This window comes from Phyllopteryx taeniolatus, chromosome 9, assembly GCF_024500385.1.
Source record: "Phyllopteryx taeniolatus isolate TA_2022b chromosome 9, UOR_Ptae_1.2, whole genome shotgun sequence".
NCBI classification, from domain to species: Eukaryota; Metazoa; Chordata; class Actinopteri; order Syngnathiformes; family Syngnathidae; genus Phyllopteryx; species Phyllopteryx taeniolatus.
Genome location: NC_084510.1, coordinates 2,210,442 through 2,224,311, shown reverse-complemented (window position 1 = coordinate 2,224,311; position 13,870 = coordinate 2,210,442). Strand labels below are relative to the sequence as shown.

Here is a 13,870-nt window from a genome sequence, read left to right as displayed (position 1 = left end):
ATATTGAATCCTATGGATTAGGAATTGGATGCCACTTAAATTCATTTGTGAGTAAAGGCAGGTGAGCATATAGTTTTGGCAATTTGGTGTATTTTAATGATAAGGATTGGAATGTTAGATGCATGCGTTGTATTTGGAATTTTTACAAATTACGTTTTTCAGCATCCTGCAGACCTTCATCAAAATATAAAAACAAAACCTAATTTGAATCCACACTCAAAAGATACACCCTGCATCGGCTTTGTTGAATTAATGAATACCGTAGGTTTATTTCAATAGGGACATACAGTATACAAAAAAAATAAATTGAATAACTAACAGCCTCCCAATGCATTTACGGTATCATAGTGCTTATAGCTGGAGCTAATTCACAGCACTTGTCCCTGGAAGGGCTTTTCATAAATACAAAATCCAATACATACACACAAAAGAGAGAGAGAGAGAGAGAGAGAGGAAAAGAAATTACAGAAAACAAAAGACGCAGCGATATGTACAATGCTAGGCATGAAGACACATTACAAATGAGTGCAGTTCTGATGCTGAAGCATCCAGGATTGAGTTTATTTTTGAAGATGCTGAGTTTTGTTACACATTTTATATTGACGGGGATCAAATTCCATAGCTTAGAATCCTTCAGAGAAAAAGCTGTTTGAGCGAAATGGCACTTTATAGTCTCCAGATGAGGCTGCTCTGGTTGACCTGCGAGAGCTCTGCAGTTTACTGATCCAGCTGCTCAAAGATTTTGGAGCCAAACCATGACCACATTTAAGAAATAGTTTGAGAATGCTAAAATTAATAACATTAGAGAAGGATAAAAAGTTGTGCTTCGATAACATGTTAAAATGGTGAAATCTAATAGGTTTTTGGTCAAACACTACACGGTTGTAAAGGTGCTCGATTGGTTTGAGTGTAATCTGACTAGTCTGTGACCAGATAATGGCTCCATAGGACAGGTGAGAATTCAAAAACGTGTATATACTCCGGGGTTAGGCATTTTCTTATTATCTTGAAACAATAAATGTTTGATCTGACTGTTTTACACAGTTTTTTTAAGTTTCTTTTTGAAATTTAACTGAGTCTAGAATTATTCCTAAATATTCTCCTCTGGTACCTGGTCAATGAGTTCCCCATTTATTTGAACATAAAGGAGGTTACCTGGGTTTATGTATTTTATTTATTTATTTTTTGATGAGAAAACAAATACACTTGGTTTTCTTGTTGTTAAGAGTTAGGCAGGACACTTTTAGCCAGGTGGAAATGTTTTTCAGGCTTTGTGTCAGGTTTTCACTGATTGTAGTGTTATCTTTACCAGAGACTTGAACAACTATATTGTCAGCATACATTTGCAAACTGACTTCTGGACAGATATCCGGGAGGTTATTGATGTATAGACTAAAGAGAATGGCTTGTGGGGCCAATCACTTATTGCAACAAATAACTCATGAATATGCGAATTGCTTGGGTATCCTCTCACTCACAATTTACACAGTCACTCCCACCACACTTCAGTTGTACAGCCAGGTTCACGACCCTTCTCCTGCATGCTTCTTCTCCTGTCCTTCCCTCACAGGGTATACCACTACTGCCCTATACAACACTCATATCTAATGTTTCATTGTTCTAGATATGTAATGATTTACTTTTCTCATCCTGTTTACAATCAGTGCTTTGTCTTTTCTCTTCGTCTCTTACTCCCCTCGAGAAACTTTGTTCTGTTCGACTGATCGACTCTGATTCTCAATAAATATCAATTATAATACTAAGAAACCACAGCGGCATCTTAAAAACTCCACTGTGACACGGTAAAACTGTTCCGGCATTAAAAGGGAAACGGGTCCGTCATTCTGCTTGACCTAACAGCCGAACAGGACAAAAAAAAAAAAAAAGAGAATGGGGCCATTGGGGAATTCCTGTTTGTATTTCTGAAAGTATGATTTGCAGTTATTGATGACGACACAGTTCTCGAGTCTGTAAATATGACTGAAACCAGAATACTAAATGCTCCTTCGATATGAGGAGGTTATGATTGACTGTCTCAAAGCGTTTTATTAAATCAAGTAACACTTAACCAACTTTCTTGCCTTTGTCAAGTAATTTTTTTAACCTGTTCTAATAATAGTCCTGTAGCCGTTGACCAGTTCTTAGTGAAGTCTTGATGACACGAGTGAGAGGGTTCACCAGGATATGAATGTGCTTTTTTAGAAAAGCGACATCTAGATTGTACGTCCTTGGCATTCGAGTTGTTCAACTTATTTATAGCCTTTACAACAGTGGCTGTGTCAACCTCTCTTATCTCAAATAAATCTGCATCATTTGACATTACCGTTTCTAAATCTGTTTTTGATTGGAGTAAACTTTGATGCTAATTCTTCCACAGATTAAATAAAAAAAACTGAATATTATGGCCACCTGCTCATATTCTGAAATATTTTTTCCTGACGTTTGAAGTTCGTATTTGAAATCTCTGCCTGCATTAGGATTTATCAAGCAATGCAACTGCTTTCAAATGTTTTTCCCATTCCTTTTTTTATCGGACAGAACGTTTGTGTAATAATTTGCTCTGGCTGTTTGCATTTCATTCAGCACCTGATTTCAGAAGTTATTTTTACTCTTCAGAGAGACTTTTAGTGCATGATCCTTCTTTTTCATTATTGTCAGATGCTGTCAGTTACCCATGGGAGTTGTTGGACCTTTCTGCTTTTTTTTGTTTTTTTTGTTTAATAATTTTATAAGCTTGTCCACAATGTTCTGGATCTGGGATTTAAAAATATTGCAACAGTCATTTATCTGGTTATAAATCAAGACCTGTTGCAGTTTGCTTGTGCAGTTTGCTTTATCAAGCTCTGCCTGATGTTCTCGAGAACCTTTGTGAGGGATTCCCAATTTTGCCCATTGATGGGCATTTTGATGAGCAGTGTGCGTGATTAGGCAACTGTTTTCATGAGTGGCCGGTCAGTCTGCCACTGGTTCTTAAAAATTTGAATTACCGTCTTAATGTAGCCGCAGATAAGCTTTCCCTCACGGGGAAAACACATTTCCGGGTTTAGCAGGCATCAAACCATATACATTGTATATAAACCATCAAATATTATTTTACATAAATACTTAACTGTTTATAATATATAATGTACCTGTGGATGGAAACGCAAAGCTTGTGACCAGAATGTACGCAAACGTACGTACACACTGGGTATGTTCTAATGAATGGAACCAGCGAGCCTCCAATCAAATATCCATACTCTCGCTTTTATTCTCACCAAAACCCTCTCTCTTTAGCAACCTGCTGCTTCCTTAACTATTAATCTATCTTTTTATGGCTTAAGGAATGTGATAATGTACAAGATAACAACTGAATATACAGCATCAAACAACTATACAGGCTTGCCGGGCATCCACTTCTGAATCACTCATGTGCAGCGGTGTATCGGCAACTCTACACGAGGGTCCGGTCCAGTCGGGTTTGACCACGTCGAGCAGTGTACCACAGGCTTAAAGCAGCTTTTGTTCTGTGGTTGACTGAGGAGTTGTGGGTATTTTTGTCCATATTGTCAGAAGATGAAATGCAGCGAGATGGAACGAGCGACCAGAAACGAGCGTGTCACCATCTTTTTGATCCCGCTCCAATCCCTCCCACTTTTGATTGATGCCTGTTCTAATGGAAAAGCAACGGAGGCCAGGCCAGGCCAAGCGAGGCCGGGGCAGAGCGGGGCCAGGCCGTTCTGAAACTTGAAATGGAAATGCAGAAGTGTAATGTCTTTGTGCGAGAGTGTTTTTTTTTTTTTGGTTGCTTACGGGTCTTGTTGATTTGGTGATGCAGGTTCTGGTTCTTAAGTTCTTAATTGGTGGTATTCGAGAAATCCGGGTGTTGTTTCATTGTTGGACTGGATGTTATTCCTTGTGGCTAGAATCAGCGGGACATGATGTGTGGTCCGCGCACCGTGGCATAAGTCCGTGCACTGTCAGTGCTGGCATCCGAAGTGGGCGTGGCCGTCAACCCGGTGTGTCATAGACCTTTCGGAACTTTGAAATCATGCACGATTCAAATTAAGTCAAATGTTGAAAATGCTTTGCACCCAATGTGAACAAAAGTAGAAGGTGATAATCCAGAAATTTCACAAAAATGTAATGGGAAATAGTTAGGTGTCTAAGGGCACAAACAAATGGCCCTGAAAACATAACGGCTATGAGGAGCAACAAAGGTATGACACAGCAGTAGTATAAAATGCAATATTAACAGCAAAAAAATTATAAATTAATTCTAAAATGTTTGGATCTGTTACCCCCTAACACAAAACAATCAGATATAATCAGTTAAAATCATGCTTCTTTGTTTTATTTGTGTCAAGATGATGTCTTCTAAATTTCAATCTAAAGAAAATTTGACATTAAAATGAGATGAATACTGTAAGTTTGTAAGTGTTTTAGCAAGATTCACATACAGTGATCCCTCGTTTTTTGCGGTTAATGGGGACCAGAATCCCCCGCGAAAGGTGAAAAACCGCGAAGTAGGATTTGCCCCCCCCCCCCCCCCCCCCCCCCCCCCGGGACCCACTCGTGTATGTGGGTACCAGAATGTTTAAAATATGTAAACAGTATTTATACTTTACATATTTGCGATAAAGATTACAACAGTACACGTATTTCCTTAAATCTTTAATTCTAAAACCTTATACAGTAATTAACATTCATCAACATTGCCTTCTGAGAGAGGCGAAGGCTTGCGTTGGTGGAGGAGGAGAGGCGCCGGGAACCAATCACGCGTCTTGTATGAGTGCCCGTGGCATGGACAGCACAGTACAGGCATGTACAAAGTCTCTGAGTCAACTCTTCTCTTTGTTGGCATGCAGGGAAACCTTCTCTCTCGTGCATCAACATGAAACAATGCGTCTTTCCGCAATATGGCTGCTTATATGGCTGTATTTTTTTCTTATGAATTTTTTTCTTTTTTTTTATGAATATTTTGCAAAAAACCCGCGAAGCACTGAAGCTGCAAAACGTGAAGCGCGAAGTGGCGAGGGAACACTGTATATATATTTTTTATCTTTCAACAAACGCAACTCAAATTACAATAATATTTTTTGTAATATACCAACAAATGTCCTTTTTGTGATTTACTCACTGACAATATTATTCAACACCTGAAAGATTGCCACTAGAGGTTTCAATCAGGTGTCAAAAACACCTGGAGATGTGAACAAAACCATAATGGCCAACAATTAAGCATATTTAAAAGGAGTGTGATACTCTGCTCCTTCCAGATAGTTAATGATGTGTTTGCAACATGGTGAAGTCCAGGGAATGGTCAAAGAGGTAATGGAGGTAATTTCTCTTCATAATCATGGATATCTATATAAAAAGATGACGAAGACAAACATTTCAAGAGACACAATTGGAAGAATAATTCACAAGTATAAACCAAAAAGCACAGTGGAAACACTACTAAGGCACGGCAGAAAGAGGATTCTGTTGGCGACTGCTGTCCAGTAGCTGAAACAAAAGGTGGAGATAAATCTCCGGATGACAGCTGAGGAACTGCAACAGAACTTGTCAGAGGGAGGTGCTCAGGTTTCAGCCAAGACAATAAGATGCACACTATGAGATGAAGGCCTCCATGCCAGAACTCCCAGGCCCACCCCCCGGTGACTCCCAAGCACAAGAAGAGTCGACTCCAGTATGCCAAAATCCATGTGGCCATACCAGGAAGGTTTAGGGATGCTGTTCTCTGGCGCGACAAGACAAGATTGGAACTCTTTGGGCCTATGGATCAATGATTTGTCTGGAGAAGGAAGAACGACGCCTATAAAGAATAAAAAGCCTTGCCTACTGTGAAGCATGGTGGGGGGTCAGTCATGCTCTGGGGCTGTTTTACTTCTTCAGGTACAGGGAATCTCCGGCATGTGCAAGGTACCATGAATTCCATTATCTACCAGGAGACCTTGGGTGTATATGTCATGCAGTCAGTTCCAAAGCTGAAGCTAGGGAGATGTTGGATCTTCCAACAGCACAACGATCCCAAGCATACCTCCAAATCAACCATATCTTGATTGCAGACAAAGGGCTGGAAGATTCTGGAGTGGCCATCGCAATAGCCCGACTTAAATATAATTTCAAAATCTCTGGTAGGACTTGAAGAAGGCAGTTGCAGCACGCAAGCCCAAGAATATCAATGAACTGGAAGAGGAATGGGTTAAGATACCTGTCGATGGCTGCAAGAAACTTGTGTCAAGCTGTCTCACATCTAATGGATGTTATTATTGCTAACAGTTGTTGTATCTACTAAGTAGCCTACTAAGTACGTATGTGACTAATGGGTTGAATAATTTTGTCAGTGAGGAAATCACAAAGAGAATATTTGATGGTATATTACAAAAATATTAAGTTGCACTTGTTTATTTTACAAAACCTTATTTGATCTGATTATAAAAAAAGATAAGATAAAGATAAAAAAATGTCAAACTTGCTAAAACACTTTACTGCAGTGGGGGTTCAATAATTTTGCACACAACCGTAGGACCAGTGGCGAGCCTATCTTAAATGATGCTGTGTGCAAGCCCGTCCTTTGGTATTTTATTAAAAAATGTTTAATCCACAGAGGGGAAAAATTATATACAAAAGCAAAACTGTATAGATACAACGAGCAGCGCCCCCAGGGTTCTGGTGCACCTTGAAAAAAAATAACTTAGTGCACCACGACTTGAGTTGAGCAAATTAAAAATACACTTTTCCGGGTCCCAGACAAATGCTTCTTGTAGCCATCAACAAACATCTGGAATAATTTTGGCTGGATATACAATATTTAATGTAAATGTCTTATGTCTTGGGCTTGCAAAGAAAACTGTTTGGAGGATCCTCATCGTGCAGTTAGCTAATGACTCAAAACACACTGACAAACAACAAAGAAAATATCAAGGGAACAAAGTGAATGGTTTAGATTAAGTTTTTCAAAGGTTCCAGTACTTACTTCTTGGTAGTGTATCTTATCCAGATGCAAATGGCTGGAAATAAAAGATGAACTATTGATCCTTTGTGTCAAATAAATATTTTGATATTGTAAATAACCCCAAGGGAATTTCTTGAATTGCAAAGCAGTAATCTATTTGGTACTTATTGCGTTGTTTACAATCAGTTAAGACTAACTTCCTATTTGTTATTTGGATGCTTTTATTTTGAAAGGACTTCCTGTTTTGAGTGAGCGCGAACTAGCTTAACGGCAAAGAAAGGACTGAAAAGTATATGGTTGACACGGAGCGAAATAAATGAACAGCATTTTGTGCTAAGCAACCCCCTTGATCGAGGCACAAGGTATGTTTGTTGTGTAAATGAATCGCTACATATTTGTGTTACCAGAATTGTATATTTGTTGATTTTTGCTGCCAGAGATCCACATTACTGATTTTGTAAACGTTAAGATAGATGGCTCTAAGAGTATGCCTTTTAGTTTACACCTTGTTTTTTGTGTATTCCCAAGCTCTTACGGTGAAATTGATGGTTTGCTGCCATTAAACCTGAAAATTCATCAGTGAAGTGCGATCCTTCATTCAGTAATGGCTTACATCGGGGAGAGTGAAAGTTTGTCGCGGGGGAGAAACACGTGCCCCGAGCCAAGCGGGAGAGCGTCACCCCATATGCTACAATTAACTGCCTGCGATCTCAAAGAACAGCACGGCAACAGCGCGGAGCAGCGAACTGCAGCAAGGGTCTCAGGATACGGTGTCAAACTATTGCTCTCAAAATGGAAAATATAGGAGGAGGACAGATCAATGAGAAAGAACAAGAGAAGTTCCAATCTGAAAGTGATGTAACTGTTAATGAAACATTACCACGGAGATCAGAGCGGCCTAGTGTGCCCACAGAGAAAATGCTCCTACATCAAAAGGATGAACAGACTAAAAGAGAGAAAAAAACTGTTAACCATTTATGAATACTGGAAAAGCCAGGTCAGAAAATACAGGTAAGACCTGAAAGGTGATCTATCAGATTCACATTTAGCAGAAATGGCTGATGATATTGAAAGAACAGTAGATGACATGAAGAAAGCATACAGTGAACTGAGAGAGCGAAATGCACCCTCCCATGTCATAAGGTGCAAAATGGACTCCTGTGAATCAATAACAAAGGACATTATGAAATAATTTCTGAGCGCTTAGCAGCCATAGATGAGTACGATGGACAAAGAGAAAGGCAGCGCTTCCATCAACTCTTAGCCTATGAACACGCTAAGTCCATATTTGGTACTGCATCACAGTCAAGTCACCCCTCTGAAACAAGCATTGATTCTAAAAGATTTGATGTGGCTGCAGAATTTGTTGCAAATGAAGCTCAGTATAAAATTACGCAAGAGGAAATCAAACAAAAGGAAAAACTTAGAGAAATGGAAGAGAAACACAGGAGGGAATTGGATGCACAAAGATGTGAACTGGAGCATTTACAAGCAGAAAAGGAAAGACAAGCTGCTTGTGCAAAATTTGAGACTTACGACAATGAATTAAAAGTTGTTGTGGACAGTCAGTCAATGTTACAGAACCATATGACTCCTCCTGTCAACTAAAGGGTTGCACAACCGGACCCAGTACTCTCTACAGGTTCATATCACACAGTCATGCAACAATATGCGTTCTTTCCTATTAACAATCCTGTACAACAACCACACCCTCAAGTTATCACAACTTCGCCTCCCTCAGGCATTTCCCAGCTGGCTAAAGCTATCAAAGACAGCATTGCTGTAAGCAGAATCCCAGCATCCGTGCCTATCGTGGTCAGCGGAGATCCAATCACCTACATCGAATGGAAGGTCTCCTTCATCTCACTGGTGGGCTGCAAAAGTATATCTCCTGCTGATAAACTGCACCTGTTAAAGAGGTATGTCACTGGTCCAGCACTTAAATCTCTTGAAGGCACATTATATTGCAGCGATGAAGAGGCATACAAAGATGCCTGGAAAAGGCTTGATCAACACTACCGCCAGCTGTTTGTTGTTCAAAAGGCATTCAGAGACAAACTGTCAAAGTGGCCTAAGGTCCACTCAAAGGATGCAGAAGGTTTACGGACATTTTCTGATTTTCTCATGGCCTGTCTCCAAGCATCGCCACATGTTAAGGGATTGGAGATACTAAGTGACTGTGAGGAGAACCAGAAGTTGTTGCAAAAGCTATGGGTGCTTAGACTATGGTATGGGTGCTTAAAGGTCGGTCATAATGCCAAAGACTGTCGTCATCGTCTCACATGTGACACCTGCAAAGGACGGCACCCGACTTGTTTGCACAAGAAGAATCACAAGAGGAATGAAAGACCACAGAGCCCCACAAACGTTAATCCAACAATTTAAAATGACACTATGGCAGCCACAGCTCTGAATGTCACAGAAGTAGGCCAATCAGGTAGTACCTCCATGATTGTTCCCGTGTGGGTCTCCACTGCCCTGAGTCTGTCCAAAGAGGAGTTAGTGTACACTCTATTGGACACACAAAGTGACAATACATTTGTCAGTGAAGAGTTAACTAACCAGTTACAAGTGAATTCCCACCCAGTTAAGCTAAAACTAACCACAATGCTTGGAGCTCACATGATGGTCAAAGGTCAGAGAGTATCAGGGCTACATGTGAGAGGTTATAACTCCGATGTTCACATTGACCTTCCGCCCTCTTACACAAAGGACTATATCCCATTTAACTATGACAATATTCCCACGAATGAAACTGCAAAGGAATGGCCCCATCTCTCAGAGATTGTTGATAAGATACCTCCTCTCCTGAACTGTGATGTTGGGCTACTCGTTGGATTTAACTGTCCCAGAACTCTAGCTCCAAAGCAGGTTGTACTCGGAAAGGACAATGAGCCATTTGCAATCCAGACAGACCTAGGATGGAGCATTGTTGGCGGCTTCACATCAGAGCCTAATAAAATTGAAACAAGTCTCTGCCTTAGAGTTACGGAAAAAGAACTTCCTCCGGTAACTCCTATGGATGTCATCAAAGTTGTTGAGTCAGATTTTAAGGACACAACAGCAAGCGACAAGATGATCAAATTTTTCTGGACAAAGTAAAGGAAAGAATAAGGAAAAATGAACAAGGACACTGAGATGCCTCTTCCATTCAAACAAAGGCCATGCCTACCAGACAACAAAAGGCTTGCAGAAATCAGACTCAAACACTTAAAGCGAAAGTTCAACAAGGATGAGAAATACAAAAAGGACCATGTTTTATACATGAATGACATAATTGAAAGAGGAGAGGTTGAAGAAGTACACAATGAAGGAACAAAAGATGAACAATGGTACATCCCTCACCACGGGATTTACAACCCTAAAAAGCCAACAAAACTATGGGTCGAATTCGACTGCTCAGCCAAACAAAATGGAACAAGCCTCAACGATCATCTCCTTCAAGGGCCAGACGTAATTAACAATCTGAATGGCATTAACTTAAGGTTCAGGCAATGTCCAATTGCTTTAATGTGCGATATAGAAAAGATGTTTCACGTTGAGGGAAGGGAAAGCGATTATCTACGTTTCCTCTGGTGGAAAAACGGTGACACAAGCACACAACCTCAAACCTACAGAATGAAAGTACACCTCTTTGGTGCAACGTCGTCTCCAGGTTGTGCAAACTATGGACCTAAATATTTAGCCAAAGAGCATGGCAATTCTCACTCAGCAGGGTCACAGTTCATGGAGAGAGACTTTTATGTCGATGATCGAGTTACATGCACAAGCACAGTGGAAGGAGCAATACAGTTAGCTCAAGAGGCCAGAGAGATCTGCAGCAAAGGCAACCTTCGTCTCCACAAGTTCACCTCCAACAATCACACTGTTTTGCAAACCATTCCTCCATCAAAGTGTGCTGTAAACACAAACACAAAGGACTTAACATTCAAAGACCTGCCTCAAGAAAGAGCACTTGGCATCCAATGGAACATTGAAAGGGACTGTTTCAGATTCAACAACACGCTAAAAACCCAGCTAGCCACTCGCAGAGGCATTCTATCCACTGTTGCTTCAATCTATGACCCGCTTGGATTCTTAGCGCCATATGTACTAAAAGGAAAGATGATCTTGCAAGAAATGTGCCAACATGGTGTTGGATGAGACGACCCCCTATCGGACACACTGAAGCCAATTTGGGAGAATTGGCAAAGTGACTTTGTAAATCTGGGAAAGCTAAACATACCACGCTGTTACGTACCTGTTAATTTTGGAGAGCCAAAAGAAATAGAGTTGCACCACTTTTCAGAGGCGAGCTCAAGTGGTTATGGACAATGTTGCTATCTGAGAGCCAAAAACGCTAAAGTTGAGATACACTGCTCTCTAGTCATGGCAAAAGCTTGGGTTGGTCCAACAAAACTGACCACAATCCCCAGGCCTGAACTAATAGCAGCTGTAGTCTCAGTCTCAGTGAGTAAGATGGTAAGGGAGGAACTGTGTTATGATGTAAAAGAATATTTCTGGACCGACTCAAAGGTGGTATTGGGCTACATCAACAACGACGCACGTCGTTTCCACACCTTTGTAGCAAACAGGGTCCAAAAGATCAGACATAGTACAACCCCATGTCAATGGTTTTATGTGTCATCAGAAGTAAACCCAGCTGACATTAAGTCGCATGACTGTCAATGAGCTGATTAAGTCTAGCTGGTTCACTGGTCCTGCCTTCTTGTGGAAAAATGAACTGCCCACTCCTCAAACAGTTGAGCTGGATCTGCTCCTGGGAGAGCCAGAAATCAGAAAAGTTCAGACACTGTTAACTAAAGTCACAAACACTGCGAGTCTTGCTGAACGTCTGAGTAAGTTCTCTTCATGGTCCAAAGCAATCAAAGCTGTAGCATGTCTCATAAGAAGAGCTGGACATGTCCAGTCAAATGCATCGACTACAGTGAATGAACAAGAAAATGCTTAACAGGTGATAGTTAGGGATGTGCAGAGGCAAAATTATGGACAGGAAATAAAACTATTGGACAAAGGAAAACGAGTCCCATGTCACAACAAACTGTTTAAACTTGACGTTTTCATGGACACAGATGGCCTCCTCAAGGTGGGAGGGAGACTCCAACATTCACCAATGAATGACTCTTTTAAACACCCAATTGTGATTCCGAAAGATCATTATGCCACCAAGCTCCTAATTTCTCACTGCCACAACAAAGTAAAACACCAAGGAAAAGGATTCACCATGAATTAAATCAGATCTAATGGCTACTGGATTCCGGGAATGAAACTGTTGCTTCATTCATCCGTCACTGTGTGATCTGTGGCAGACGCGGCAAAGCTCCTGAGGGTCACAGGATGAGCGACTTACCTCCAGAACGCTTAGAGCCCTCGCCTCCCTTCACACACTGCGCAATGGACTGTTTTGGTCCGTTTGTGACAACAGAAGGAAGGAAACAACACAAACGGTACGGACTCTTGCTTACATGCTTTTGTTCTCGTGCTATTCATAGAGTTACTAGAAGACCTGTCCACGGATGCATTCATTAATGCTTTAAGATGTTTCATTTCAATCAGAGGTGCAGTTCGACAAATCCGATGTGACCGCGGAACAAACTTTGTTGGTGCTCAAAATGAGTTTAAAGCAGCGTTGGGTGAGCTGGAAACTCAGAGACTGAGCACTTACCTTTCCAAAAGACAATGTGACTTTGTGATGAATCCACCCCACTCCAGTCACGCTGGGGGAGTCTGGGAGCACCAGATAAAGACTGTCAGGAGTGTACTGAATACCAATTGGTCACTTGCTCATGATAGATTAAATGATGCTTTGTTAAGGACTTTGTTCTATGAAGCCATGGCTACTGCTGATACCTTGAACAGCCTTGACAGTTTAGAACCAATCACACCCAATCAACTGCTCCACATGAAATCCAACGCTCCGCTTCCCCCACCCCAGATGTTTACTTCTTGTTCAACTTATGTAGTTGAACAAGGAACAACTCGAAAGAAATACTTTCACTCATCCTTTTCTGCTTGTAAAAGGAATCTGAAAGTCGGTGATGTTGTGTTGGACATTGACGAACAAGCACCCAGAGGTGAATGGAAACTTGCAAGAGTTTTAGAGATCTTCAGTGGAAATGATGGACTTGTGCGAAGAGCAAATATCTCACAAGGAGAACAGAGACTAAATAACAAAGGTCAACGCTCCACTAAGCTATCGATTGTAGAGCGTCCGATACAAAAACTTGTCTTGATGGTAGAAAGTATCTGAGGTAACCTTTTTATAAGGGTTTATTTGTTTGAGAAAATTGTTGTTGTTATTTAAATCAACACTTTAATTTTGGTGGGAGTGTAAATAACCCCAAGTGAATTTCTTAAGTTGCAAAGCAGTAATATTTTTGGTACTTACTGTGTTGTTTATAATCAGTTAAGACTAACTTCCTGTTTGATATTTGGATGCTTTTATTTTGAAATGACTTCCTGTTTTGAGTGAGCGCGAACTAGCTTAACGGCAAAGAAAGGACTGACAAGTAAAAAGTCGACACAGAGTGAAATAAATTATCAGTATTTTGTGCTAAGCAACCCCCTTGATCGAGGCACAAGGTATGTTTATAGTGTAAATGAATCGCTACATATTTGTGTTATCAGAATTGTATATTTGTTGATTTTTGCTGCCAGAGCTCCAGATTACTGATTTTGTAAACTTTAAGATAGATGGCTCTAAGAGTATGCCTTTTAGTTTACAACTTGTTTTTTGTGTATTCCCAAGCTCTTATGGTGAAATTGATGGTGTGCTGCCATTAAACCTGCAAATTCATCAGTGAAGTGCGATCCTTCATTCGGGGGGGGGGGGGGGGGGGCGGTTGGGGTGTTTGCTACAGATATCATACCAAAATGTTTGCAGGTAGGAGAAAATCCAAAATAAATTCAAACGTGTGCAACAAAGTCTTG

The 13,870-nt window shown here is 40.7% G+C and overlaps 2 protein-coding genes across 4 annotated transcripts in view; both read left to right on the top strand.

Annotated features, from left to right (window-relative positions):
- Positions 1-13,870, top strand: part of fhit (fragile histidine triad diadenosine triphosphatase) — a 346,540-nt gene that overhangs the window by 4,875 nt on the left and 327,795 nt on the right. The window lies entirely within an intron of this gene.
- LOC133484185 (uncharacterized) lies at positions 7,079-13,681 on the top strand. Its single transcript, XM_061786406.1, has 2 exons — positions 7,079-7,302; positions 7,469-13,681. Exon 2 carries the CDS (start codon positions 10,061-10,063, stop codon positions 11,081-11,083), a length of 1,023 nt encoding a protein of 340 aa, XP_061642390.1. The 5' UTR covers positions 7,079-7,302; positions 7,469-10,060; the 3' UTR covers positions 11,084-13,681.